Genomic DNA, 26,739 nt, shown 5'->3' with positions numbered 1-26,739 from the left:
GCCTGTGATTGGGATTGAAACAATACAGCTACTGATTCCACCAGAGGAAAATAGTATGGGAATTCCTATTATGGTAGGTTATTTTCTAGTAGTCTTTCTGCAGTAATATAGGTAGCTGTTGTAATCCAGCAGTTTGTTGCTGTTTCTGCCTCCTCATAACTTAAACTTAGCTATTATATATAACTGAATAAATACTTAGTGTCAGGCAAAATCCTTTATTGTAGACATTTTGATTTATAGAAATGGGCCCTGTTTTAGAAAAAGACTTCGTATAGCAAATTAATAATTTAGATAGAGTTTTGGGGGGTTGCTTGTAAATCTGATTCAAAATTACTCTTAGGGAAGAAAGTATTAAGTACCTGAAAATAATAGTATTGCAACTAGTTTCATTTTGTCCTGAAAAACTAATAAATTACTAGATTTTTTCATACATTTGTTCAGTTGTATATATTACTTTGCTCATGACTCATTCTATTCTTTTTTTTTTTTTTTTTTTGCTGGGGCTGGGTTCGAACCTACCACCTCTGGCATATGGGGCCGGCTCCCTACCCTTTGAGCCACAGGTGCCACCCCTCATTCTCTTCTTAAATTTTTTAAATTCTCTCTCTCTTTTTTTTTTTTTGTAGAGACAGAGTCTCACTGTACCGCCCTCGGGTAGAGTGCCATGATGTCACACAGCTCACAGCAACCTCTAACTCTTGGGCTTCTGCTATTCTCCTGCCTCAGCCTCCAGAGCAGCTGGGACTACAGGCGCCCGCCACAATGCCTGACTATTTTTTTGTTGCAATTTGGCCGGGGCTGGGTTTGAACCCACGACCCTCGGCATATGGGGCCGGCGCCCTATTCACTGAGCCACAGGCGCCGCCCTCTTCTTAAATTTTTTTTTTGTTTGTTTGTTTCTTTATTTTGAGACAGAGTCTCACTTTGTAACCCTGTATAGAGTACTATGGCATCATAGCTCACAGCAACCTCAAATTCTTGGGCTTGCACAGTCCTCTTGCCTCAGTAGCTAGGACTCTGGGTGTACACTACTACATCTGGATAGTTTTTCTGTTTTTAGTAGAGACAGGGTTTTGCTCTTGCTCAGGCTGGTCTCAACTCCTGAGCTCAAGCGTTCCATCTACCTCAGCCTCCCAGAGTACTTGGATTTCAGGTGTGAGCTGCTGCGTTCGGCCCTACTTTTTAAATTCTGTGATGCACACGTTAAACATTATCAGCCACTCAGTAATCACTGGGGAACCTCAGTTATTTGAGTGAATCCTGTGTTTTTAATGAAAGTAGTTTTTAAAATTCATAAACCATAAAGATGTTGGGCTGAAGGCACTAATTGAAGAAATATAAGCTTGTTTGATATCATTGTATTGTTTGTTACCCTACTAATTTAAATTTAGACATATCGAAAGAGTTTGTAGACTATAAAGGAAGAAAACTATGGCCCAGGAACTTTTTTGATCATTACCAAGCTGCACTCTGCTGTACTTTTTATTTATATCTTGAATCTCAAATAATAATACCAATTGATAATAAGTAAAGTGCATTGGTGGTATAGTGATGAGCATAGCTTTCTTCCATCTGATACTAAGTACATTGGTTGCAAAGTTGTTTCAAAATGAAAAATCACCCTTCCTGGGTTTTTGTTCTGATCTGTTTTTAGTTGTATTAAACTTTTAATTTATTTATTTTAAAGAAGAGGTGGTGATTAAAAAGCTGTTTGATTGGAAATTGAAAGATTTTGCCCATCTGTGTTCTGGTGGGAAAGGAGCAAATATTTGGAACACACTATTAGCTGTCATTTTCTTCAAATTGGAGTAAATATGATCACATTCAGGATTCATAATCCCTTTAGAAATTCTGAATTCAGTATGAAACAACTGATTATGGATCTTTGCTTGACTGTTTTTCAGGAAGATCTAGATTGCCTACCAAATGATACTTTTTTTTGTTTAAAGTACATAGGATGACTCATTTGTTGTTACCTGGGGAATGGCTATTGGTGTCTAGTCTTCCACTGGCAATCACCCCACACACAAACTTTATTCCTAATTGTAATAAACCATTTTCTAGCCTCTGACTCAATAAAAGCTTTGGATGAATCTTAAAATGCTACTATCCTAATTCTGTTTTCAGCCAAGCATTTGGATAATGGATGGGCAAGACAGAAAAACAGACACAAAAAAGCCAAACGTAAGATAGTAAGGATAAGATTTGACTGGGAAAATGGTAAGAAGTAGCAGACACCATCAGTATCATATAGCTCATTTATTCCCCTCTTCTGGTAATGTGCATTGGGGAAAAGGCAGAATCAACAAAACGTTGAACAACTTTTGCCTTTGTTGCTGTATAAATTGTAATTATCATCTTTTGCCACTGGATGGTGCTTTAACATTGGTTACTGCAAACCTTTTCTAAATTTACATAAGGGAATCGTGAAAGTTTATTGTAAAGGACAATGAAGTTCAGATGATGGTATAGTTGGATATACAAATAGGCAAATTAAAACTAGCAGAACATAATACTTGTGATATAATGTGCAAATTAAATATATTTTTAAAGGATAAATCCTTGTACATGAATGAAATTGGTTAAGAGCTATCCTGGTTGTATTTTCTAGTATAATCTTTTGTTGTTGGTATTGTTAGGTCTGTAGAGTTTGAGATTATAACAAGATTATGGAGATCTCAATTCAGAGAAGTAATAATTTCATGTAATAAAATATTCTCTTTTTATTTAAGAGCAAAATAAGTATAGACTCTAGAACATCACTGTTCCTAAACAACTTACTCTTATTTCCTTTCTGTTCTTTGAAGCATTTAGGTAAAAATGAAGTTGTAAGAACAGGCATTTTAAATTACCTTCTTCTTGTAGTCTCCTTTTACTCAGTAGCTATTTTACAGCTTTTGACTTACGAATTTAGAGGTTTGTTGAAGCCCATCTAGTTTAAAGTCTCAGCACCCTTGCTTGGTCTTTCTTCAAGGCCCAGCTATTCTAGACTCACAAAGTTTGCTTCTTGGCAGTGAGTTTTCACATAGGCAGTTTTCAAATTTTGATCTTAACTCTTTGAATGTGAACTTTTGTCATTTAACTTCTCTAGATCTTGTTTTTCTTACCTATAAAGTAGTGATTGAGTTTAGTAAATAAAGATCATGGCTAAGGAATAATGTTACTCAGACAAAAAGAAATGTGTGAGCAAATTAACCTATAATCCTACCTCTCTCCGACTTAACTGATCTATTGCCACTTTAAAAAAATTTTAAAACCCTTTATTTAACATAATTAAGTTATTTTGCATATATCGTAGTATTGTGTTCTATGTAACATTTTTATGAATATTATCCTATGTTTTTAGAAACTTTGAAAATTTGGTTTCCAAACATTGGATACAATTTCACTGTACCGGGTGTACTATATTATAAATCATTCTTTTGTTCAGCATTTAAGTTTTCATTCTTTTGCTATAAATGATGCTTCAGTAAAATTTTGATAGATAAATCCATATAGGCCTCACATTATTTGCTTGCAAGTGGAAATTCTAAGAGTTTGAAAGGCTTATCAATGCTATTGATAGCTATTGGCACCTTTGGTTTTTTTTTTTTTTTTTTCCCTAGAGAAGTTGTCTCAGCTTACTCCTTTTACCATCCCAAATGGTCTGTGGCTTAGACTATTGCAATAGCCTACTAATTGTTTTCTCTGCCTTTAGGGTCACCTCATTTTTAGGTCACTCTTCGTGCTGCATCCATAGTGAGTCCTCCAAAATGTGTAATTTTTTCATTTTTTGACTTAAATTTCTGTAAGTTTAAGTGTATATACTTTGTGTCTGTCATTCAAGGCCCTTCATGATTTGGCTAATTTTCCATCTTATTTTATGCCACCCTATTGTATATTTTGTGAATAAGAAAGTAAGAGGGAAGTATTCTAGGCAGAGGGAATAGAATATACAAGGACACAGCTACATGAAAAGGCATGGTCTAGTTCACATTAATAAAGACTTCTACCACTTTCACATATTAGTATGGTGTACTTTAATAAACTTTAGTTGATTAAATAAAAGTATACACACAACATTTTATCTGCAATTTGGAAAAGTATCAGTTGGTATAGAGAACTGTTAATTGGCACTGTTGGTTACCAGTGACGGAAATTCAACTCAAACTGTCTTAAACACAAAAGGAAATTTATTGGCCAATCATGGGGGATGGTTAGGACTTGGTGATAATGTATTTCTCATCCTCCCCACCCTTTAAAATAAGTATCTTTAATTTTCTCCTGCAGTCAGTTTCACATACTGGGATTCTGTCCTTATTCACAGTTCCAAAAGAAAAAAGTTTTTCCATAGCCTCAGGAAGTAAAGTCCTGAGGATGACTTTGTCTTGTTGCAGTTATGTACTAGTCATTCCTAAACGAGGCATGTGGCTAGGGGTGTGTGGTACTCTGGCCAGGCCCAGGTTGTTTGTAAGTCTATGGACTAGAAGCACTCCTTAAAGGAAGGGATTCTTGTGAAAGAACCTATGTCTGCCACAAGGATGGATAGAACTAGAGGGAAAATTATCAAAAGTTGAGAGATTTGTTAGGAGGTGGATATAGTAGCTTAGGTGAGAGCTAAAGTGGATTTAAATTAGGTCACTGGGAAGAAAGAGTGTTCAGGAAGCTTTTAGGAAAAATGATTAGAACTTGGTGACTAAAAGTGGGAGATGAAGTTAAGGGAATGCTACTGTGCATATGGTGATACTGTTACTTTTAACCAACAGGGGAATTCAGAAAAAGAGTGCTTTGGGGCAATGAACTAGAGATAAGTTGAATTTTGACATGAGATTGTCCAGAAATGAGATAAAAGCAGTTGAAAAGAAAACTAGTATATTTAAGTATATTTTGAGCTGGTTAGAACCAAATATCATCTTATTTGAAGTCCTCTTCAACATTAAGTTCCTAAAATGAAGCATTACTTCTTTCTAATACTTTTCTTGGAAACATTTGGAGGTAAAACTTTCATTTTAACTGGCCAAAACTAAGGTGTAATTTTACTGATTTACTATTTCATATTCTGAAGCATATAGTTTTTGTATAAGAAAAGTCAAGTGAAAGGAACCAAAAAAGAAAATTTAGAAAAATAAGTGAAAATTTTCTGGAAGCAAAGAAGGAATTTTTAATAAGAGTCATTGCTGACCAGTATTGTAGAGTAGTCGAGAGTAATGACTACTTTGCATTAGGTTAGTTGATGGGTGGATAGGAGACCAGCTTGCAGAAGATTGAAACAATTTTTAAAAATGGAATGACATTTTGGTGAGTAGGCAGGAAAGCTTGCTTTAGGCCCAGATGAAGGAATAGAGGGATAAATCAAAGCTATGCAGTGTAAGAAAGGAATGAAAATTGGTAAAGTTAGGCCTACAAGGAGATGGATACATTTGTGAATAATAATTTTCCTCTGCAACTATGGAGTCTTCCCATTAGACTACAAAATCATGGAGATTTGGTACCCACTCTGTAAGAAGTGTTTAGTAAATGACTATTGAATAAATGAAAGATCACAGGGAAAAACTTAGAAATACAAATATTTTTGGAGGTAAAGCAGACAAGTTGAGAGGATTCTCCTTTGTTTCCCATAGAATGCCCAGAGGATAATGCCCCTTTAGCTTACTTATTTTAGATCATTGCTATGAGGAACCAATGGAAGAATAGATGTGAAAATTCAACTTGTTAGGAAGTATTGGAAAGAAGTAATGTTTCATTTTTAGCAACTTAATGTTGAAGAGGACTTCAAATCAGATGATACTTGGTTCTAACCAGCTCAGAAATCCTGTTTGCATCCTTAACACAACTGCTCTCTTAGGTTAGTGATATGTGGGAAGAGCTGGACTTTGGAGGCGGATGGGACTGGGATAGAATCCAGTTTCCCTTACTAGTTGTGATTTCTAGTATTCAACTAGTCCAACTCAGATTTTTTTCTGTGTAATTTGGATTAAAAACTGCTTTGCAGGAATGTTAACAATTAAGTGAGTATGCATAAAGCGCTTACTACCATAGTAGCTATTCAGGTTACCTGGAATGTTTATTACTACCCGTAAGAGTGGCCCTCCTTATTATGTCTCCTGATTTTAAAAAATGCTGGATAAAAGTACTGTCTGATATTGAACCAGATTTTGTTTTCTGTGTTATTAATTGATCCTAGTTCTTATCTTTAGAGCTATGCAGTTTAATATCTCTTCACAGTGACAGCACTTCTAATATTTTGAATCTGTAATGCTCATACTGACTCTTTTCAGATAAAACATATTCAGCTTTATCAGCCCTTACTGGAATGGTTTTTAGATTTCCTTTATCCTGGTGGCTTTCCTTGAATTTGTTCTAGTTTCATTACTTGAGATGTGATCTGCCCTGTCTGGTAATTAGCTTTGCTTTTCACAGAGGAGAAAAGTGGGATTAGTAGGAAACATTTGGAAGTAAAACTTATAATTTTTACTGGCCCAAACCAAGGTGTAATAGTAAAATTTCTGAAGCATACAGTTTTAGTAAGTTTCACAGTTTTCTTGTCAGTAGCCATTTACAAAGTGATTTTAGCCTATTTTAAGGTGGATTACTGATTACTGATCCCTCCCCCCTTTGAAATGTCTCTAGGGCTTTTAAAGTATATTCCAGTCTGAGTTATGTTGTGATTAATTCATAATGATGGGAAAATTAAACTACTGTAAGAAAATGTCCTGGTTTTTGTTTTCTGTATAGTACCTCGTAGCATCTGTTGGTTGTCTCCTTCCTGGCCATTACCCTCTTCCTTCTTGCATGCCTAAGTTTTGTTAGGATGTCCACTGTAACTGGGAAATCCTGACTACTCTAAGCTAATTGTACTTTTTTTTGCCTAGTATTGCTTTGTTTGGGAAGAGATATGACCTGAGCCTGGCCCTTTGCATGTTAGAGAAAGTCAGCGTGTAGAGCTTCTAGTAAAGTCTTCCATGTACCTAAAAAGGGAAACACATAGGAAACTCCCGCTTCTGTTGTACAATAATGTGTGTTTGATATGATGCCATTGGGTATGGTAAGTATCTTGTGACTATAAGGAAAGTTATCCTCGGGTTCATGCTGAGTCTGACAGAGGAAAAAGCTGAAAGGAGGCTGGGTCATATATGGTGTAGTATTGAGTAACTGAATTAATCAGCCTAACGTCACCTTGTTTTGATTCTTGCTATTTGTGATGATAATTCCTTTTATTGTTTAAGCCAGTTGAATGTAACATGTTACTTTATAAAGTATTTTCAATTTAAGATAGCTTTAATATTAAAGAACAAATATACTTAATAACCCATTACATATTTTGTGGAAGACTTATTAAGATATAAATGTGGATCTCATAATTTTAAGATCAGAATTATTTGGGTTACAAGTTTCAGAAGTATCCTCGCAATTCTGGATATTCTGAGTATTATCACAATTTCTCTAATACATAAGGTTTGTAGGTTTAGCAACCCACTTAGTCAGGAATAGGCTAGTTATCAGTTCTGACAGGGCCTCTTCTTTACATTTAAAAGTTTAAAATTGGGCAGCACCTGTGGCTCAGTCAGTAAGGCGCCGGCCCCATATACCAAGGGTGGCGGGTTCAAACCCGGCCCCGGCCAAACTGCAACCAAAAAATAGCCGGGCGTTGTGGCAGGCACCTGTAGTCCCAGCTACTTGGGAGGCTGAGGCAAGAGAATCGCTTAAGCCCAGGAGTTGGAGGTTGCTGTGAGCTGTGTGAGGCCACGGCACTCTACCGAGGGCCATAAAGTGAGACTCTGTCTCTACAAAAAAAAAAAAAAAAAAAGGAAATAAAAGTTTAAAATTGACTACATTTAAGGGATTGACATTTTTCTCTGAATTAACATTAAGTTATGAGCATGGCTTTTTTTTTTTTTTTAAGTTTATCAAGGGCACAAATATCTATGCAAAAAAATTCCACATTTGTAACATATTAGAAACACTTTCCTTCTTTCAACAATAGAAGTTGCTGTGTAAAAATTATAGCATTCTTTGTTAAAATGAATGACAATATGAAAAATGTTCTAAACTATGGGTCATTACTTGGATTTTAAAATAGTTATGTTCACTATCTCCACCCTTCTGTGTTTCAGAAAGACATGAATCATTTTGTTTAGAGTTTCCCAAATGATAGCTACTTTGAAACAGAAGTAACATATCCAGTCTGTTTCAATTTATATGTGAAATAACCAGTGTTTACTTCAGATACTGATCTTACTGTACGTGTGGGAATTCCTTGGGCATCTCATGTAATTATTGCTTATAAAGGTAAGCATTGTGTAACCATAGCAACTTATTTTTAAGTTGAATATTTTCTCCCTTCAGCTTTTAAAGTACAGTGACTTGATACTGTATTTACACAATTGTCACCACATTGTAGAAACTAGAATGAATTGCAGATAATCCTTCCTTAGTCTTTTTTTTTAAAGGCAAAAATTCAGTTTGTTTAAAATAAAAATTTTATACTGTACTGATTTGTAAAAGGGGGACTAAATTGTCTTTAATACAGTTGCTGAAAGATAGTTAACTATGGAAACAATAATATAATTGATTTTAAAGAATGTGTTTATCCTGGGCAGATAGAATATAAATCATAGGTCAGGGATACTGCTAATCACATAAATCCTGACTAAAGAATTATACTACAAAGGGACAGATTGAATAGTTTGTTCAAAAGTAATACAACTTAAAAAAAAAAAACGACAATGCCACCATGCCTAGCCCTTATACTACTTCTCAAAGTAATCAAAAATATGAAGAAAATCAAACTTTAAAAAATATTGCTATTTGGCAATTATAAACTGAGCTGTGATAAATAGTGTAGTGCAGATATCCTTATGATAAAATGATTTTTTTTCTTCTGGGTAGATGTCCACTAATGGATTGAAGGATAAAATGGGAGATCTAATTTGAGTTCTTTGAGGATTCTCCATACTTTCTTCCACAAAGGTTGTATTAGTTTACAGTCCGACCAGCCGTGTGTTGCCCACCAATCCAGGAATGGTTTAACAAGCTGTGGTATATGTATACCATGGAGTACTATTGAGCCACTAAAAAAGACGGTGACTTTACATCTTTTGTATTAACCTGGATAGAGTTGAAACACATTCTTCTTAGTAAAGCATCACAAGAATGGAAAAGCAAGAATCCAATGTACTCAGTTATGATAGGAGGACAATTGATGCTAATACATGGTGGGGGAATGAGGGAGGGAGGGAGAGAGGAAAGGAAGGAGGGGGTGTGAGGTCATGGTGTATGACACACTCTTGGGGGTGAGACACAATTATAAGAGGGACTTTACATAACAAATGTTAAGCAGTGTAAACTGGTTCTTTGTACCCTCAATGGTTCCCCTCCCCCCAAAATTTAAAAAAAAAACTTAAATATTACTTAAATACAGTACTATATACTTGCTAATAGAGTAATTTTTCCCCCTTTTTTCTTAGTTTTGACTTAGGTATATTCTAATAACACAGGTTAGCTTATGTAAGGTTTGTTGTTTTTTTGTGTTTACTCTTTTGAAAGGAAATAACAATAATTAAGTTCTTTGAAGACTCAGATCTGAAAATAGTCATCTAAATATTGATTTAAACCTTAAGTTCTTATATATAACTATACTTCCTCCAAAAGTCTATTCTTGAAATATGATTGTATAAATGCATGCTTTTGCAGAAATCTTCTCAAGTGTTAGCTGTTCCTTTGCTCATATTGGGTATATTTTGGGAATGCCTATGTGTGTGTTGTGGCATCGGGGGAGGAGGACAGCATTTTAGTCCCTCCCTCGTATAGGCTTAAAATGTTACTAGTCTGTCTACCTATATAAATCTTCCTTCTTTGGAGGCACATGCCATCTGGCTAGGTGACCCTTTTATCATATTTATTGTTGCTATCATCTGTCAAATCTCACTCTCCAGTTCCACATCTGGATCACATTTGTTTCAGTCATCCAGGGGATTGCATTTCTTCATGGGTGACATTTTGAACATCATGCTTAACTATTTAGCAGTCTCCTCACCAGTGGTCATCTCTACTTGGCTCTAACCACTCTAGTGACTATATCCTACAATTTATCTGTTGAAGGCTATCTTCACTTTTCTTTGTTCTTATCCACCCTAGACACTATGATCACTCCTTCTTTTTCAACTTAATCTGTTCTTTTTCACCTATTAACTTACCCACACAACCCTTCCCTCTTATTTCAGAGGAAGAAGGTTCATAACACAAGATATTTTTCCACTGTTATATTACCCCTTTTCCCACATCTTTGTGATCTTCTGTCATTAGCTATTCCTGTTTCCTACATCTGACCTTTTTGAAAAGCAAGTTCATTAGCCTTCCATAATATTCATCTTAATCTTTAACCTTTAAAAAAAAGAAAACCTTCTTTAGCAATTGCTCAATTTATTCCTTCTTTACAAAATTCCTGTAAAAACCTAAAATATGGTCACTATCAGCTCTGGCACTTCCCTTTAATTAATCAACCTGCTCTTGACAGAGAAAAGGAACATAAACTTAAAATATTTGAGTTCCTGGAAAACTTACAAGTATGATTGGAACAATTTGGGCACACTGTAAATTTTATGAAATCTAATACAGGTGAGTTGTTTCCAGTGAAAATCTAATGTGCATGTTGAGATATGCTATAAATGTGAAATATACAACAAATTTTGAGGACTTCGTTAAAAATGTAACATAACTATTGATTGCAAGTTGAAATAATATTGTGAATATTTTGGGTTATATAAATGTTAAAATTAATTTTACCAGTTTTGTTTTACTTTTTTTAAAAAATGTAGTTATTAGAAAATTTAAATATATGCATGCAGCTTTGTTTGTATTTCTTCTACCAGGAGTGTTTGGGTTAAGTGAGTAGTTTTTTGCTTATCCATCCATGGGGCGGATATTACAAAAATTATGCCCGGACCTGTTTTTGTTTTTGTTTTTTTTCTCCCCCCTATCAATTTTCATTAGTTTTGGTGTGTGGCTCAAGACAACTCTTCTAATGTGCAGCAGAGAAAAACGACTAGACACCTCTGTTAGACCTTACAGATAAAAGCTTTGGATAGCTAAACATTTATTCATGTATTATAAATAAAAGTTTTAGATTTTCAACCATTTTCTCAAAAATATAATCTAGAGGTGTTATATGAGGTGTTCTAAATAGTATACCATTGATTTCTTTGAGAAACCCATCTTTCCAGTTTTTCCACAGAAAAAAATACTGATGAAGTTTATGGATAGTTTTAGAAAAACATTGTTTTTCTTTTATTAGAGTAGCCAGAGGTATCTTTATATGTCATTGACAATTAATAAATTTATATGCTGCACTCTTTCCCATGACAGAAATTGTGGCAAGTAGAGTCTATACCTAGCATTTAGGCCTTCAGTATATACTGCCTTTAGTATCTTTTAGGTCCTTACATTGTACTAATTAAATATTTTTGTGTGTAATATAGTGCCCTGTTTAAATTACATAAGATCAGTGTGATACTTTGTAATTCCTTAGCATGGCATGCATAGTAGAAATACGAATATGAAATGTTTAGTGAATTGAACTAGGTCTCACCATTCTTTATGAACTTTTTAGTATTTACCTAGATTTAGGCAATTTTGAAATTGTTAACACTTCATTTTGAAATCATTACAGTAAATACTAAGAATACGGGCTTGGGTTAAGATTTAAAACAGACTTTTAGAATTTGAAAGGAACCTTAGTATTGATACAAGTCACTTTCTTCACTATGTAAGTTTGGAAATAGAAAAAAGTCCAAAGGGAGTTGTCATTTTCATCTTCTCCTTCATTAGAAGGTCCTATAAATCCAATTGGTGAAATATGTCTCTATCTCCCCATCTATATATTCAGCATCCTAGTTCAAATCACTCTGTTGGATTACTCCTTCAAATCACTCTATTGGATTACTGTTAATAGTCTCTTAACGAGTCCTTTGGCTTCCATTGTTATACCCCTTTAATCTATTCTTCACACTAAAGCCACACAGTCTTTTTAAAGCATAAAGCATATCATGATTGCCTAACTTAAAAATCTTGAACGAGTTTTCAGTCACTTAATACAAATATAAATTTTATATTTCCCAGCGACATGTGCTACTGTCTCTCATGTTTCTTTGCTCTAGCCACAAGGGCCTGCCTTTGGTTCTTTGCTCTTCAGAAGTTTTTTCTTTCTAGAGTTTATTGGTTTGCTGTTACATGGTATTTATTTGTGTGTAAGTTCTATTAGAACAAGGTATGACTATTTATTCGAAATTGTGTTTTCTCAGCTTGGCACAATACTAAATAAGTGGGGGTGGGGTGGGTAAGTGATTGGATGATACCAAGGCTCTGTTTTCCATTAATAAATTAGATAATAGTACTTACCAATGGTGGCTGAAGATTCATTAAAAATATTTGTGCTAACTTTTCTTTTCCCTATTCTGATTTTCTTTCACTTGTTTTCCAAGCTGATTTCTTATCATTTACTGTTTTTAGTACAGTTTGTTACAGCTAGTGTTTCTAATTCATTTTACTCGATTGAAAATTTAAGTAGCTGAGCTATACTGGAGCTATAATGGATTATAGAAGAGCAAGGCTGGAAGGATATATGCCCATTCGTAGATAAATAAAGGCAAAATAAGACTATCACTTAGATAGGTTTGTTTGTAAGTACCAGAGACATAAAATTACTTTTATTTTTAACATAAAAGTCAAAAAGCAGGCAGACCAGCACTACTGTGATAGTTCTAGTCCACGAAGTCTTCAAGGACCCAGTTCATTTGTAACCTTATAGTTTCACTTGGTTGTGATGGCAGCCAATCATCTGTGTTCTTGGAAACAGGCTACATATACACCTGTTGGGTGGCCTTTAAGGGAGTTTGCCGGAAGCCACATAACGTCTCTGATTAAAATGCTGATCAGAACTGCTGGTCCCATATGCCAAGGGTGGTGGGTTCAAACCCAGCCCCGGCCAAACTGCAACAAAAAAAAATAGCCGGGCGTTGTGGCGGGCGCCTGTAGTCCCAGCTGCTCGGGAGGCTGAGGCAAGAGAATCGCGTAAGCCCAAGAGTTAGAGATTGCTGTGAGCTGTGTGATGCCACGGCACTCTACCCGAGGGCAGTACAGTGAGACTCTGTCTCTACAAAAAAAAGAACTGCTCCTACCTACAAGGGAGGCTGAGAAACATAGTCTTTAGTTTCTGAAGCTCTGTGCTTACCTAAAAGCTGACCATTTTTAGTTCAGTGGGAGAATGAAAGAGTGGTTACAAAATATGGGTCTTTGCAAAGAAGGTGTGTAATATTAATGTATGCCAACAATCTGTAGAGTATATTAATATTCAAGGGATTAACAATTTATTATTACCATTGTAACGTACTGGTGGGATCAAACCAGTTGGGATTTTCACATAACTTTAGTTATTAGCAGTTCTGGAAATGTGATTGCGTAAACCTTTTAAAAAATTATAAATATATGACATGTATAGCATTAAATCTGATCTATTTTGAGGATTTGGGGTTCATTATGTTTTAAATACAGCATAGTTGACTTTCTTAGAGTGGCTCTACTAATCATATAGTTTCATAAATTAGGACCTACAGCCTAGAATGCAGCTATTTCTCTTGATTTTTTTTTTCCTTCCCCTCACTGTCCATTTCATTTTCTTTTAACTCTATTCATAAGACTTTGTTTCCATAAAGTATATGGATAGATGAAGCATAGCTCAAGAAGATTGTTCAGGATTCTTGATCTACCAGAAAAGTTCTCTGAAACGTGGTTTGAACCCACTTCCTGTCTTTCACCACAAACTTGGCACTTGGGACACAGTAGCCACTTTCTCCTACCTAAGTAAAGTATTTTATTCATTGGGAAGCTTACAGATATGTAAGAGAAGAGATGAGGTGAGGTTGAGAGTGAATCTTGATGCAGAAGGGAAGAAAATCGTTTGTGTGAAAAAAAATTGTGGTGTAACAAAGTTAGGAACCTAGAAATAATCTTTCAGAGCCTTAATTAAGCTTTTTTAATTATAGTATCTTCATTTTATTTAGTACCTTCAGTAAAATGAAGGCTTAAACTAGTTTAACTATTATGTGACTCTATTAATAGTAGGAATAAGCTCTTGATAGGATACATTTTAGTATAAAGAATGGAATGATGATAAAGTTGTCAGGGTTGAACTTGTTAGTTTATTTAAAACTGAATTTAATATGGCCTAAAAAAATAAATATCTAAAATCAAAACCACATCCTTGTGCTATTTTTTTAACTCGAAAAAAAATATTGAGCTTATACTTTACATAGTTTTGTCAGTGATTTTTCATCTGAAGTACTTTCTCCTTTTTTAATTTCTTTTTTTTTTTGTAGAGAAAGAGTCTCACTGTACCGCCCTCGGGTAGAGTGCTGTGGCGTCACACGGTTCACAGCAACCTCTGACTCTTGGGCTTACGCGATTCTCTTGCCTCAGCCTCCTGAGCAGCTGGGACTACAGGCGCGTGCCACAATGCCTGGCTATTTTTCTGTTGCAGTTTGGCCGGGGCTGGGTCCAAACCCGCTACCCTCGGCATATGGGTCTGGCGCCCTGCGCACTGAGCCACAGGCGCCGCCCCCTTTTTTAATTTCTTAAATAGTTATTTGCATCTCTCCCTTTCCTTTAAGATGTGAGTTCCTTTACAGGCCTATCTGCTGCTGCTGATTTTTTTTGTTTTTTTTTTTAGGACACGTTAAAATTTGCTTTAATACTTCTTTGGGGGGGGGGAACCACACTTGTAGTGAATGAACAAGAAACATTTTTATGCTATTATTTGTATCTACCATGCCATGAATTCATAGGGAAAGAGGTTCCAGCAGCTCAGGGAGGCACCTTGCCATTTAATGTGACAAAGTGTTGATTGACTTTTGAATTCGTGGGAAATAGGTCCCAGCACCTTGTATCACTGTTACATGGGGACTATTGGTTATCTTGTGTACACATATATGCCATGAGCTCATGGGGAATAAATAGGTTCTTGTTCTTAAAAACATGGGTTCACTAGTACTCCTGTGTGCTATGTTATATGCTTATTATGCCATGAATTCACAGGGAATGGGTTCTAGGAGCTCAGGCTCCTTTCCGTTAGTTCTCACAAAGTGGGCTTCTCTGGGTGGCGCAGGCTGGCACTTCAGTTGAACCCAGGTACCTTTCTCTTTGGCTTCCTTCTTTTTCTGATCATTTTCCTTCACACGTTTCAGGAAGCTATCTCGGCTCTTAGAGTGCTTAATGTGCTCAATACGCACATTAATCCTCTTTGCGAGGCTCTTGCCCTTAACTTGTTTGTTTACAACAATGCCAACAGCATGCTGGGTAACACTGTAAACTCTTCCAGTTTTGCCATGGTAACATTTGTGTGGCATGCCTTTTTGAACAGTACCGATTCCCTTGATGTCTACAATATCACCTTTCTTGTAGATGCACATATATGTGGCCAAAGGAACAACTCCATGTTTTCTAAAAGGCCTAGAGAACATGCATCGGGTACCTCTCCTCTTTCCTTTTGTGTTTGTCATTTTGGTGAATTACTGGAAGATGACATCTCTGGCCGAAAGGCTGCTGCTGATTTAAATAATTAAAAATGAAGTGTTTCTCTTAGTATTTTTTCATTTATCATGATTTTATAATATACCATGGCCCAGGAATTTCTACCCTTTACTTTCCCCAAACTGTAAAATACAGTGAGTGTGGAAGAATAGAAAACTTGTAGACCTTCTTGCCTGAGTTTACTGTTTCCTCCCCCCAATAACATTTGTCTGGTTACTAGAGTCTAAAACAAGCTTTTTGCAGTCTTCTAGAGACCTAGAACTAGTAACTGAAGGTGGGAACTTCAGCCACTGGTCTGAATTACCTCTTATTCATTTACTGGCTTCACATACATTTACTGACATCATTCAGCTACCTCAGATGTCTATCTTATCTTGTTTAAACTTTACAGCACTGTGAAGTAGATTCTGTTAATGTCATTTAATAGATACTGAATACAGAGAACTTAATAACTTATTCAAGGTCAAGGGGTTAGCTTAGTTAATAGGAAGCCTGGATTAGAACTGCACACAATTTGACTACAAAGCCTATACTCTGAATCACTGTGGTATTACTGTATTTCTCCTTAATAAAACTCACTAGAGATTTATTCTCTTGTGTGTGCGCAGAAATTTAAGCTCATGGAATTTAAGTAGCTTGCCCAGGGATACATCTAGGAAATGATAGAATCAAGATTTGAGCTAGACTCAGAATTTGAACTTCAGGTAGGCTGATTCCCAAGCCCTTTCTTTTAGCCATCACGTTATATCTTTGTTTTATGTCCTGTCAACTTCTGAATTTTAGTTCATTTATTAAAGGTGTCAGACTCAACTTGTTGCCCCTTAATGCCACCTATGGTTTTTGTTTATATGTGTATCAACACTCCCTCTTTTTCTTTTTTTTTTTTTTAACAATTCTGCTACCCTATTCCAGAGTCTGACATAACAGAATTCATTTCAATAAAACTATTACAGATGGAAGAAAGTGGAAGAAAATATGTATGTAACACAGTCCCTACCTTCAAGGAGCTTACTTTCTGGTTGGGAAAGACCTAAGTATGGAGGTAGACTTAGAACAAGAAACAAGATATACCTGTTTAAGTCTTAAGGGGTGCATTTAAGTACTAGATACTTTGGAACAAGTTAAGATTGTCTATATAAAAGATTCTGCTTTGGTGGAGTGGGGGTAGGGATTCCGAAGACAGAATATAGGATATTGTTACTATAGTGGTTTCATTTTAACGTATTTCAGATATTAAAATATTTTTGGTTCAGCCATGTGGAGATTACTATTTATGTATGTTAAAACATTTGCATATCTTTAATTTGGATTGAAAGCATTATATGTTTTAAAATACCACTAGTGAATTGTTAGCATATTTTAGTAATCTTGGTACACATAAGCTGGGGTTATAGTTTCTTTTAGGAATTGATATTCTATAGCTTTTGATTTTTTTTGCTCTTACATTCTGTTTTTTTTTTTTTTTTTTTTTTTTGAGACAGACCCATTTTGTCACCCTTGGTAGAGTGCTGTGGCCTCACAGCTCACAGCAACCTCTAGTTCCTGGGCTTGGGCGATTCTCTTCCCTCAACCTCCTGAGAAGCTGGGACTACAGGCGCCCATCACAACGCCCGTCTATTTTTTTGTTGCAGTTTGGCTGGGGCTGGGTTCGAATTCGCCACCCTCATTATGTGGGGTCGGTACCCTACCCACTGAGGCACAGGCACCGCCCAAATTCTGCATTCTTAAGTATCTGTATCATGCTGGGTTATTTTTTCCTTTTTATGGTTTGATTAATAAACATGTGAGCTAAGACTAGCTGTGGAATAACTGGTTAAAAATAATTTGTTTTTTTAATAATTCATATAGTCTTTTTTTACTTAAACTTTTCATAACCGTTATAGGTTACTTGTTAACTGTTAAGATCACTTTTACAAGCTAGTTTTATAGGTTGCAAAGATCTGGAGAGAGGGTGTGTGTACTCAGTGGGAGCAGAATAGATTAGAAAGAGCATGTGTTGGGGAATTAGATACAACTTTACTAATTTGTATAACTTTGGGTAAAATAATTCATTCCTGGGTTTTTTTCCTCTAGTACTATAAGAATATAGTGAAATTATTCATCATATTAGATTAAAATGTACAGCACCTAGCATACCAAATGTTTAAAAATTATTATGTTTATTAATTAAAATACTAGTTAATAAAATAACACAAAAGGGGAACCATGGTTATTTTCTTTATAAGTTTTCTATTGGGAAATATCCTCATTGTTGAGTATAAACAAAGGAGGAAAAAGCCAACTATAAAATTATTGGTTTTGACACTCATTTGTGGCTTTGGAAAAATTATTTTATAGGGAGAGAGATTCTTTGGGGTTTGTTTGTTTGTTTTGTGGCATATGTTATGGCCCTTTAGACATAAAGATGATTCAGGACCAAAGACAATTGTTTCTTGTAGCTGTTTAACACATTTTTAAGGCTTTATTCCATATCTAGATGGTAAGAGTATTTAATTTCTTCAGTGAAAATTTAAATGAGTCTACTTATGATTTCTACATTGTGGAATTTTTATTTTTCACTTTAAAAATATGAATCATAATTGATTGAATTTACTGAAATTTAGAAATTGTTAGAAAAATCTTAAAAATATCTTTACGTTTAAGAAAATAACATACATCTAGCAGTTTAAAAATGGTCTTGGTAAAAATAAAAATCAAACCATAACTTAGTTTCATGATTTTTATAATTGTATTTCTCTTTCTAAATATGAGTTTACTACACAGTCCTACTGCAGTTGTCACTGTAGGGTTAAACATTTGCTATGTTGTAACATAGGAAAGCAGTTAAGTTGTTTGGAATTGTTTACTTGCTAAAACCAGTGTTAGTCAGCAGAGGCAGTACACCAGATTTCCTTGTGGCTTTTAGTGGAAAATGTTAAAAGCACACTCATTTTTCAGTTATAGAATTTTTCAATTTGATTAGTCACTGAACTGGTGTGAACCTTCTAATTGTGAAGGCCATCCAAATGCACTATTTTTTTCTTCTGCTAGAGGAAGTTACATCCTGAGCAGTAGCTCAGCTCTCTGGTAAGTGTAACGTGAGCATTACTAGGCGTTTCATCCTGCGGGTCTGCAGTCTGCTCTTCGGGCTGTTGCTCATTTGGAATGCTTCTGTGGGGCCAATCCTAAGGTTCTATAGGTATTTTTAAGGATCTACTCTCTTGGGGTTGTCAGTGACATTGTGCAAGATCTTCTGAGGAACCGGAAACCATATGAAATCTACTGAAGAGGATAACTGTAGCGGTTTTCACAGTGGAAGGAAAACTATTGGCACAGAGGCAGATGATTGAATAAAGTAGTTGGCCCAGAAGATGCACAGTCTGCTGTTTTTTTTTTTCTCTGAATGAAGACTATTTAACGGGAGCTGTATTCATGTGGAGATGAAAGGAAACACTGGAATGATAAACGACCTTTTTCTCTCGCTTTTTTTCTTTTTATAAACAAAAAGCTGAAGCAGAAATTTGAGCTCAGATGCTTTCCATTTCCTTCGCAGCGTGCTTGCTCTATTAGGATTCTCCACCAGCACCATTTCTGCCTGGTGCCTGTGCCCTTTTGCTGGAGCAGCCACAGACAACTGCCTGAGAGAGAAAAAGAATGAACACTCTGCCTTGCTTATGCTCTCGATAGGAATAAAGCTATCTGTGTTTCTTCTATTATATGGGAAACCTGGATTTATCAAGCTGTATTCTAGTACCAAGAGTCCTATTGTCTCTTGTGGTCTGACTCATCACATGTAAATGTACTGCAGCTTTGCTATTAATGAAGAGTGCTTTTTTTTCCTTTCCCAAACACAGAAAGAATTGTCAACCTCTGAGCTTCATTTTCAGGATTTGTGCTGAGCTCTAGATCTTTTTTCTTTTTTTCCCTCTGGATGGTATCTGCAACAAACCAGTGAAGCTAAAGAAATGAAGACAAATTAGAAGTGGAAACAGAATAGTGAGATTTTATTTTTATTTTCAGTTATAATCAAGCCAGCTACTGGTAACTGTATGACCTTGCAGGCAAGAGTGGGTATAGATGTGATCATCTCTGTCAGCAGTTGTTTCTTATCGAATGGTGTTGTGTCATCAAAAACAATGACCACTTTGTGAAAGTAAATTTCAGAGATAGCAATATGACTATTTTGGTAGGGAAAAAATACTTTTAAATTAGCTTGTACTGGACTCAGTTTTAGTTATTGACATTGATGTGACATTTTAAGTATTGCAGTAACCTAACAAAATAATAGAGAATTTTATTATTTTTAGGAAGTTGTAAGTTATATAGTCATAATTTTAAACTTTAGTTTTTCCAGTAGTACTAACTTTAAAAAACTAGCTGCGTAGTTCAGAGAATGTTTATAAGTGTTGTACAGCAGAGGAAAAACTACTTGTGCTCTTCCAACTGTGACTTTTATCACATAGTTTGGAATTTAGTGTTTTAAAGCGAATGAGTCGAGTGTGTATTGTTGTTTTGGAGGAGGTAGAAGATGAATCTCCTGCATTCATTTCTAAATTGCCACAGGAAAATAAATTCCTACATTCTCTACGTTCTGAAAGTGTATTGGTAAGATATGAGAATTTGTTGCTATGTTCTACTCAATTAGTATAAATCTTATTTTTTAACTATAAATATGTTTTTACTAGTTTCATTACAAACTCAAAGCACTATGCAATATTATTTGTGTATGAAATGTAGATTTTTATTTTTTACTTCATATGTTTAGATGTTATATAGACTACTATATCTTAATCTCTTAAGACTTAAAAAATAATTTGAGAAATAGTAGTTATGGCAACCATATTTCTATTTTTATTTTGCGGTTTTAGAAACCAGTGTAACAAGAATCAGGAACTGTGCATATTTTAGGAAAAGTTGACGAATACTACTACTCTTGCATGGCTTTTTCTGAAATGAATTTTATGTATTTACACATAAGACTTTATATGAAAAAGAATATATGGTTTATTCTTCATCTGTAACCATGTTTGTAATACTGTTGTCAACTCCTTATTTAACTAGTATAATATGATACCTTATCAGAGAAACCATGTTGTTGATTAGGAAATTCTATTTAGAGATGCATGTGTTTAGTCTTTCCATGTTATTCAGGTATACAATATTTCTTGATCTTTGAGTAATATTTTCATCAACTGCCAGGTTTGCTTTCCTTGGAATTAATGTTTTTATACATGTAATGATAACCCATGCAAGTCATTTCAGAGTGAACAGACCTTTTTGTTTGTTTGTTTATTTGTTATTTGGAGACAGAGTCTCACTTTGTCACCCCTGGTAGAGTACTGTGGCGTCATAGCTTACAGCAACCTCAAATTCCTGGGCTCAAGTGATTCTCTTCCCTCAGCCTCCTAGGTAGCTGGGACTACAGGCACCCACCACAATGCCTGGCTACTTTTTTTTTAGAGACGAAGTCTCTCTCTTGCTCAAACCTGTGAGCTCAGGCAGTCCACCCACCTCTGCTTCCCAAGTGCTGGGATTATAGGCATGAGACACCATACCCGGCCTGAACAGACCTTTTTAAAGGGGTCTTTCTTCATGGGCTAGGAATTGTTTGACAAGTTCTGTCTCACAAGTAAGATATTGTGATGTTATACTTGTATATGCAAGAATCTTTCTTTTTACCAGATACTAACAAAAGGCTTCTACTTATAAGAAATAAAATACAATCTAGTTATGTTTATTATGCTACCTAATTTTGGTCAAACTGAATTGATTTCTTTTTTTAAGCGAGGCTTCCCCCACCCCCACCCCCATGAATTCTGTATTTTGATCTGATTTGGCTTCATGAAACTTCTGGCTAATGCCAAAAAGTGATTATTGCTGCAAGGAAGAACACTTTTAAATTTAGAAGTTATGTATAGAAATATATTCAGAATCATCCATGTGGGTAACTAACATTATTATTGTCTTACATTTTAGCCATCACTGGTGCAAGCAATATTTAATGGAGATCCTGATGAAGTTCGAGCACTAATATTTAAGAAAGAAGATGTTAACTTTCAGGTAAAACAAATAATTTAGTGATACCAACCTTTTAAACTACTTTAAAAAATAATTTTCAAATGTGATTCTTACTTTAAAAAAACCCTCACAATTTTGTAATAGTTGTATTAAATAAGTCAAAAGGATATTGAGATAAAAGGTAAAGCATTGTACATATATTCAGGGCAATAACTAAAAGTACAAGAGTTTTAGAAGCCAGTTAGGGTTTTTGTTTTCCCAGCTTTTTACTTTGAAAAATTTCAAGCACAGGAAATTTGGGGGAAAAAAAATTACTGCCCATATACCTTTCACTTAAGTTGAGCATTGGAGCATTGCTAACATTTTGCCATGTTGCCTTCTCTTATATTTGCATATATATATGTATGCGTGTATGTATACACACACATGTATTTTCTCTTTTGCTGAACTCTACTTGAAAGTAAATTGTAGAAACCATGACTCTTGACTAGTTTAGTGTGCACTTCAGAGGAGTGTTCTTTTTTGTGAGCTAGACATTTCTTTTAAGTAAATACGTAACTTGATTATTTAAGATCAAATTTACTTTTTGTAAATAATCATGGTGAGCATTTTACAAAGACTCTTGATTAAATTTTGAATAGTCTCAGTAATTACATATTGTTTGAAAAGTTTTCAAACCTAAATATATAGTAGATTTAATATTAAGAACTCACAAGTGGGGCAGTTTTGGAAAGAGTAGATATGTGGATTATTTTCTCTTTTATGTTTGTCCAGTGGCTAGTAGTTTCTTTTAGTTTACTAAACTGTGGCCAGGAGTACATACTTTACTAAGATTACTGATGTATATATTTTTACTGGAAATAAATGTATTAGTAGAAACATATGTATCCCCTGAGTTATTGAGGGGGTAAAGAGTCAATGTTTCATTAAGTTGCTGTAGCAACACCAAAACAGGTAACTTGGAAGAATGATGGTAGTTCTAAGAAGACACCCTGTGCAAGCTTATCTTGAGCTTTCATCTTTCCTCCTTTTGTTACATAGTACTGTGACTACTTAATGTCAGGTGGATATAGAAAGTTTTTACCTTTTTTTTTGAAATATGGATTATCTGAATAGATTTGAGTCTTTGGCTGAAATGGTTAATTCTGACAATGGATACTGACCAAAATGCTATCATTACATTTTTTCCTTGCCTTTACATTTATATTTAGTTGGAGACATACATGTAATTCAGGATTTATTTATTTTAGATGGATCACTTTTCTCAACGGATGTCCTGGAGAGTCTAGTCTACTTTTCTTAGAACAGAAAAAATAGCTACCAGGGGTAAAGATTTATGAAAAGGTGGAAAATAAGCTTTCTGTTCTGTTTAACTGTAAAGTTTTTTGTTTGTTTTAATAGTACTAACAAATCTTATCCTGGTGAGGAAGTTTGAACTATAATCCCACTTATCTTAACTAATTTCTCCATCATTACGAAGTTCATTATAGTCAACAGTACTTTCTGTTACATTTAATCAGATTTTAGTAAATTTTTAAAAATTATCAGTGTCATCATTTTGAGCATCACTTATCACAGCACTTTCTCAAGGGTAAAAAGTTGACAATTGTCTTTGGTGATAATATAGTTTTTTGACAGATAATTTTATCATTGCTTTTAGGCCTTTTCTTTTGTGACTCTTTCTTAGTAGTTGAAAGTATTGCCATAGTAAGATTTGTTAAATCTTTAGTCCTGCTTCTACATTCAGTTGGTAAATTTTTTCTGTTTTTGTCCTCTGTGATAAGGCATCATTTGGGGTTTTAAGAAGCAGTGAATGTTTAGAATGAAACTTATACTGTTTTTGTCATATAAAATCCATAGACTTTTAGTGGATAATAAAATATTTTTAAGCTTTGTGTAATGCTTACAGTGTAATGATACAGTTTTTCTAAAATAAATTTATTTAAATAAACATTTAAAGAATGTCTATCTTTGAAACTCAGCTGTCTCAAGTTTAGTTGTTTTAGAGTGGATATAAGTTCAGATTTGTTTTTATATTGTCATTTAGTCATTGCTTAATTCATATTTTAGTCAAATCCTGAAGTTCTGAATTTTATAAACCATTTTAGCATCTGTCTTGTAACCCATCTGATTTTTGGTACGAGGCAAAATCTTCTGTTGTAGAAGTTGGGGTAAGATGGTTTCACTAGAAAATACTGGAGGTTTTGGTCAGAAAGAATTGATTACGTAAGTAGATAGAGGTTTATTGATTGTGTAATAATTTAATCCAAGCAAGCAATGTCAAAGCTTCTCTGTGAGACTCTTGGTTTTTTCCTTGTAATAAAGAGATGACTTGTACTCATGACAGACAGCCAAAGAAAGTGGAAAAGGGACTCCTGTACACTTCTCTTTTTTAAAACCATGAAAAACATCGTTTCTGGAATCCCCATATAACATTGGTTACAGAATCATCTTAAAGTAATCCTCCAGTGAAGTAGAATGGGATTAGCTTTTTGCTAGTCAATCATGGTTCATCACCTGGTTCATTCCCTGGAGCTTAGAAGTAGAGGTTCGTCTTCATTGAATATATTACCAGAAGTAAATCAGGATTTTCATAGAAGGAAAAAAGGGAAAATAGTTGTTTGGATAGGTAACCTAACAGAAGAATATTATTGGTTGCCTAAAAACAGTTGTTAAAGCAAACTTTTGAAACAATAAGTCATTTGGATGTGGGAAAAGCGCAATAAACCAAAAAGGGGAAACATGTACATTCAAAAATTTTTAAAGTGTGATGGAGTAATGAACAGTTAAATTACAAATTGAAAGACCAGCTTTTAATATTTTCTGTTCTTTTTCTTTTCTTTTTGGTTTTGTTTTCTTTGTTGTTTTTTTTTTTTTTGTAGGTGAGTCTTGCTCTGTTGCCTGGGATACAGTATCAGTACTTGTATACTTAGAAATAATCCTGATGATTATTTTTACTTACATATAGATAATGATAGTTACATAGTATAGCAGAAATATCAGTTATGTCCTAAATTTCAGACTGAACTGAAGTTACTTTGGTCCGAAAGGTCTCAGCTCCTCAGCCTGTTTTTCTAAACACTTTTATTGAGATATAATTGACGTAATAAATTGTATGTATTTTAAGTTTATAATTTCATACATTTTCATATATACATATACCTATGAAACCTTCACCACAATCAGGATAGTTAATGTTCCCATCACTTCCAAAGGATTCTATTTTCATTTTATGTCTTTTTTTGGTCTAGTTTTTCTTTTTTAATAGGCTTCATGCTGTTTTAGGTTCCCAGCAAAATTGAGAGGAAGGTATAAAGATTTCCCTTATACCTCCAGCTGCCACATACGCATAGCCACCTATTTATCTCCATTTCCTACTCAAGTGGTACATTTGTTACAACTGTTGAACCTCTATCAACACATCATTATCTCTCAAAGACCATAGTTTGTTTACATTTTGTGGCTCATTCTTAGTGGTGTGCATTGAATGGTTTAGACAAATGTCTAATGACATATATCTACCACTATAGTTTCATACAGAGTAGTTTCAGAGCCATAAAAATCCTTTGTGCTCTGCCTTTTCATTCCTCCCTCCCTCCAATCCCTGGCAGCCACTGGTTTTTTTACTGTTGTTATACTTTTGCCTTTTCCAGAATATCATATAATTGGACTCATAGCACACAGCCTTTTCACATTGGTCTTTCACTTAGAAATATGCCTTAAAGTTTTTTCTGTGTATTGATAGCTTATTTCTGTTTAATGCTGAATACTACTTCATTGTCTGGATGTACCACAGTTTATCCATTTACCTACTAAAGGACATCTTGATTGCTTCCAAGTTTTTGGCAGTTATGAATAAAGCTACTATAAACATCCATGTGCAGGTTTAGTGGGGACATTAATTCTCAACAACTGTGGGTATAATCAAGGAGCATGACTGTTAGATCATGAAGTGAGGGTATGTTTAGTTTTGTAAGAAACTGCCAAAGTGGCTCTTTGCCTATTTGCATTCACACCAAGTATGAATGAGAATCCCCTTATTGCTTCATATCCTTACCAGCTTTTAATGTCAGTGTTTCGGCCATCCTAACAGACATGTAGTGGTATCTCATTATAACTTTAATTTGCATTTCCCTGATGATATATGATGTAGAACGTCTTGGCATATGCTTATATGCCATCTGTTTATCATCTTTGGTGAAGTGTCTGTTAAAGTCTGCTCCATTTTTTAAATGGGTTGTTTGTGTTCTTGTTGAATTTTAAGAATTCTTTGTATATTTTGGATTACAATTGTTTTGATTTATCTTTTACATATATTTTATCCCAATCTGTTGCTTGCCTTTTTGTTTTTTGGAAATACCTTTTATGGAGCAGAAATTTTTTAAATTTTAGTGAAGTCCAACTTACCGATTCTTTGTCATTGAGCATGCCCTTGGTAATAGAGTAAAAAGTCATCACCAAACCCAGGGTCATCTAGATTTTCTCCTACATTGTCTTCTAGGAGTTTCATAGTTTTGTGTTTTTATATACGAGGTTTGAGCACAGGTGTATACCATGAGACTGAGGGTTGGAGGGATCCATAGCTGCTACCATGCTAAGAGCTGAAATTACTCACAATTTACCATAACCAAAATAAATGACAATTTCCCCCCAAGTCTTGCCCTATAATTTTCAAGCCTTCAGTAGACTACAGAGATTCAAAATAAATTGGGCAGGTTGTGCCATTTCATGTCTTCACAATTGGGAAGATAGTAAAAGACAGATTCCTTGTGGTTTTAGTCTGCCATGTTTCCAGATTCCTTTTCCATATCCATTTATTTGTGTCTTTATATTTAAAATGGATTTCTTGCAGACAATATAGTTGGATATTATTTATTGATCCAGCCTGACAGTCTTTGTCTTTAATGAGTGTTTTTGGACCATAATAAAAATGATTATTGTTACAACTGGATAACAGTTTATCCTTTTGGTACTGTTTGTATTTGTTGCCATTGTTCTTTGTTCCTATTTTGTCTTCTCGTTTTCTGCCTTTTATGGCTTTACTTGGGCATTTTGTGTAATTCTGTTTTCTCTCCTTTGTTAGGATATCAGTTACACTGCTTTTTAAATTTTTTTAGTGGTTGCCCTACAGTTTACAATATACATTTACATCTCTAGAACTCTACTTTAAAATAACATTAT

The 26,739-nt window shown here is 34.8% G+C and overlaps 2 protein-coding genes across 9 annotated transcripts in view; one reads left to right on the top strand and one right to left on the bottom strand.

The window, feature by feature from the left end:
• ANKRD28 (ankyrin repeat domain 28) overlaps window positions 1-26,739 on the top strand; it is a 207,647-nt gene that overhangs the window by 42,916 nt on the left and 137,992 nt on the right. For 3 of the 8 annotated variants that reach the window (XM_053600597.1, XM_053600600.1, XM_053600598.1), the window contains exons 2-3: window positions 1-73; window positions 21,517-21,600. In XM_053600597.1, the coding sequence (XP_053456572.1) occupies window positions 56-73; window positions 21,517-21,600 (102 nt within the window). In that variant the 5' untranslated portion in view covers window positions 1-55. Of the gene's footprint in view, window positions 74-18,618; window positions 20,146-21,516; window positions 21,601-26,739 lie in introns of those variants that run through there. The other 5 variants (XR_008381942.1, XM_053600595.1, XM_053600596.1 and 2 more) reach the window with 3 other exon arrangements.
• On the bottom strand, window positions 14,966-15,540 carry LOC128592605 (60S ribosomal protein L21-like). Its single transcript, XM_053600612.1, has one exon. It carries the CDS (start codon window positions 15,528-15,530, stop codon window positions 15,048-15,050), a length of 483 nt encoding a protein of 160 aa, XP_053456587.1. The 5' UTR covers window positions 15,531-15,540; the 3' UTR covers window positions 14,966-15,047.

Source organism: Nycticebus coucang, chromosome 8, assembly GCF_027406575.1.
Source record: "Nycticebus coucang isolate mNycCou1 chromosome 8, mNycCou1.pri, whole genome shotgun sequence".
In the NCBI taxonomy this organism is placed as follows: domain Eukaryota; kingdom Metazoa; phylum Chordata; class Mammalia; order Primates; family Lorisidae; genus Nycticebus; species Nycticebus coucang.
This window is presented reverse-complemented; position numbering and strand designations above follow the sequence as displayed.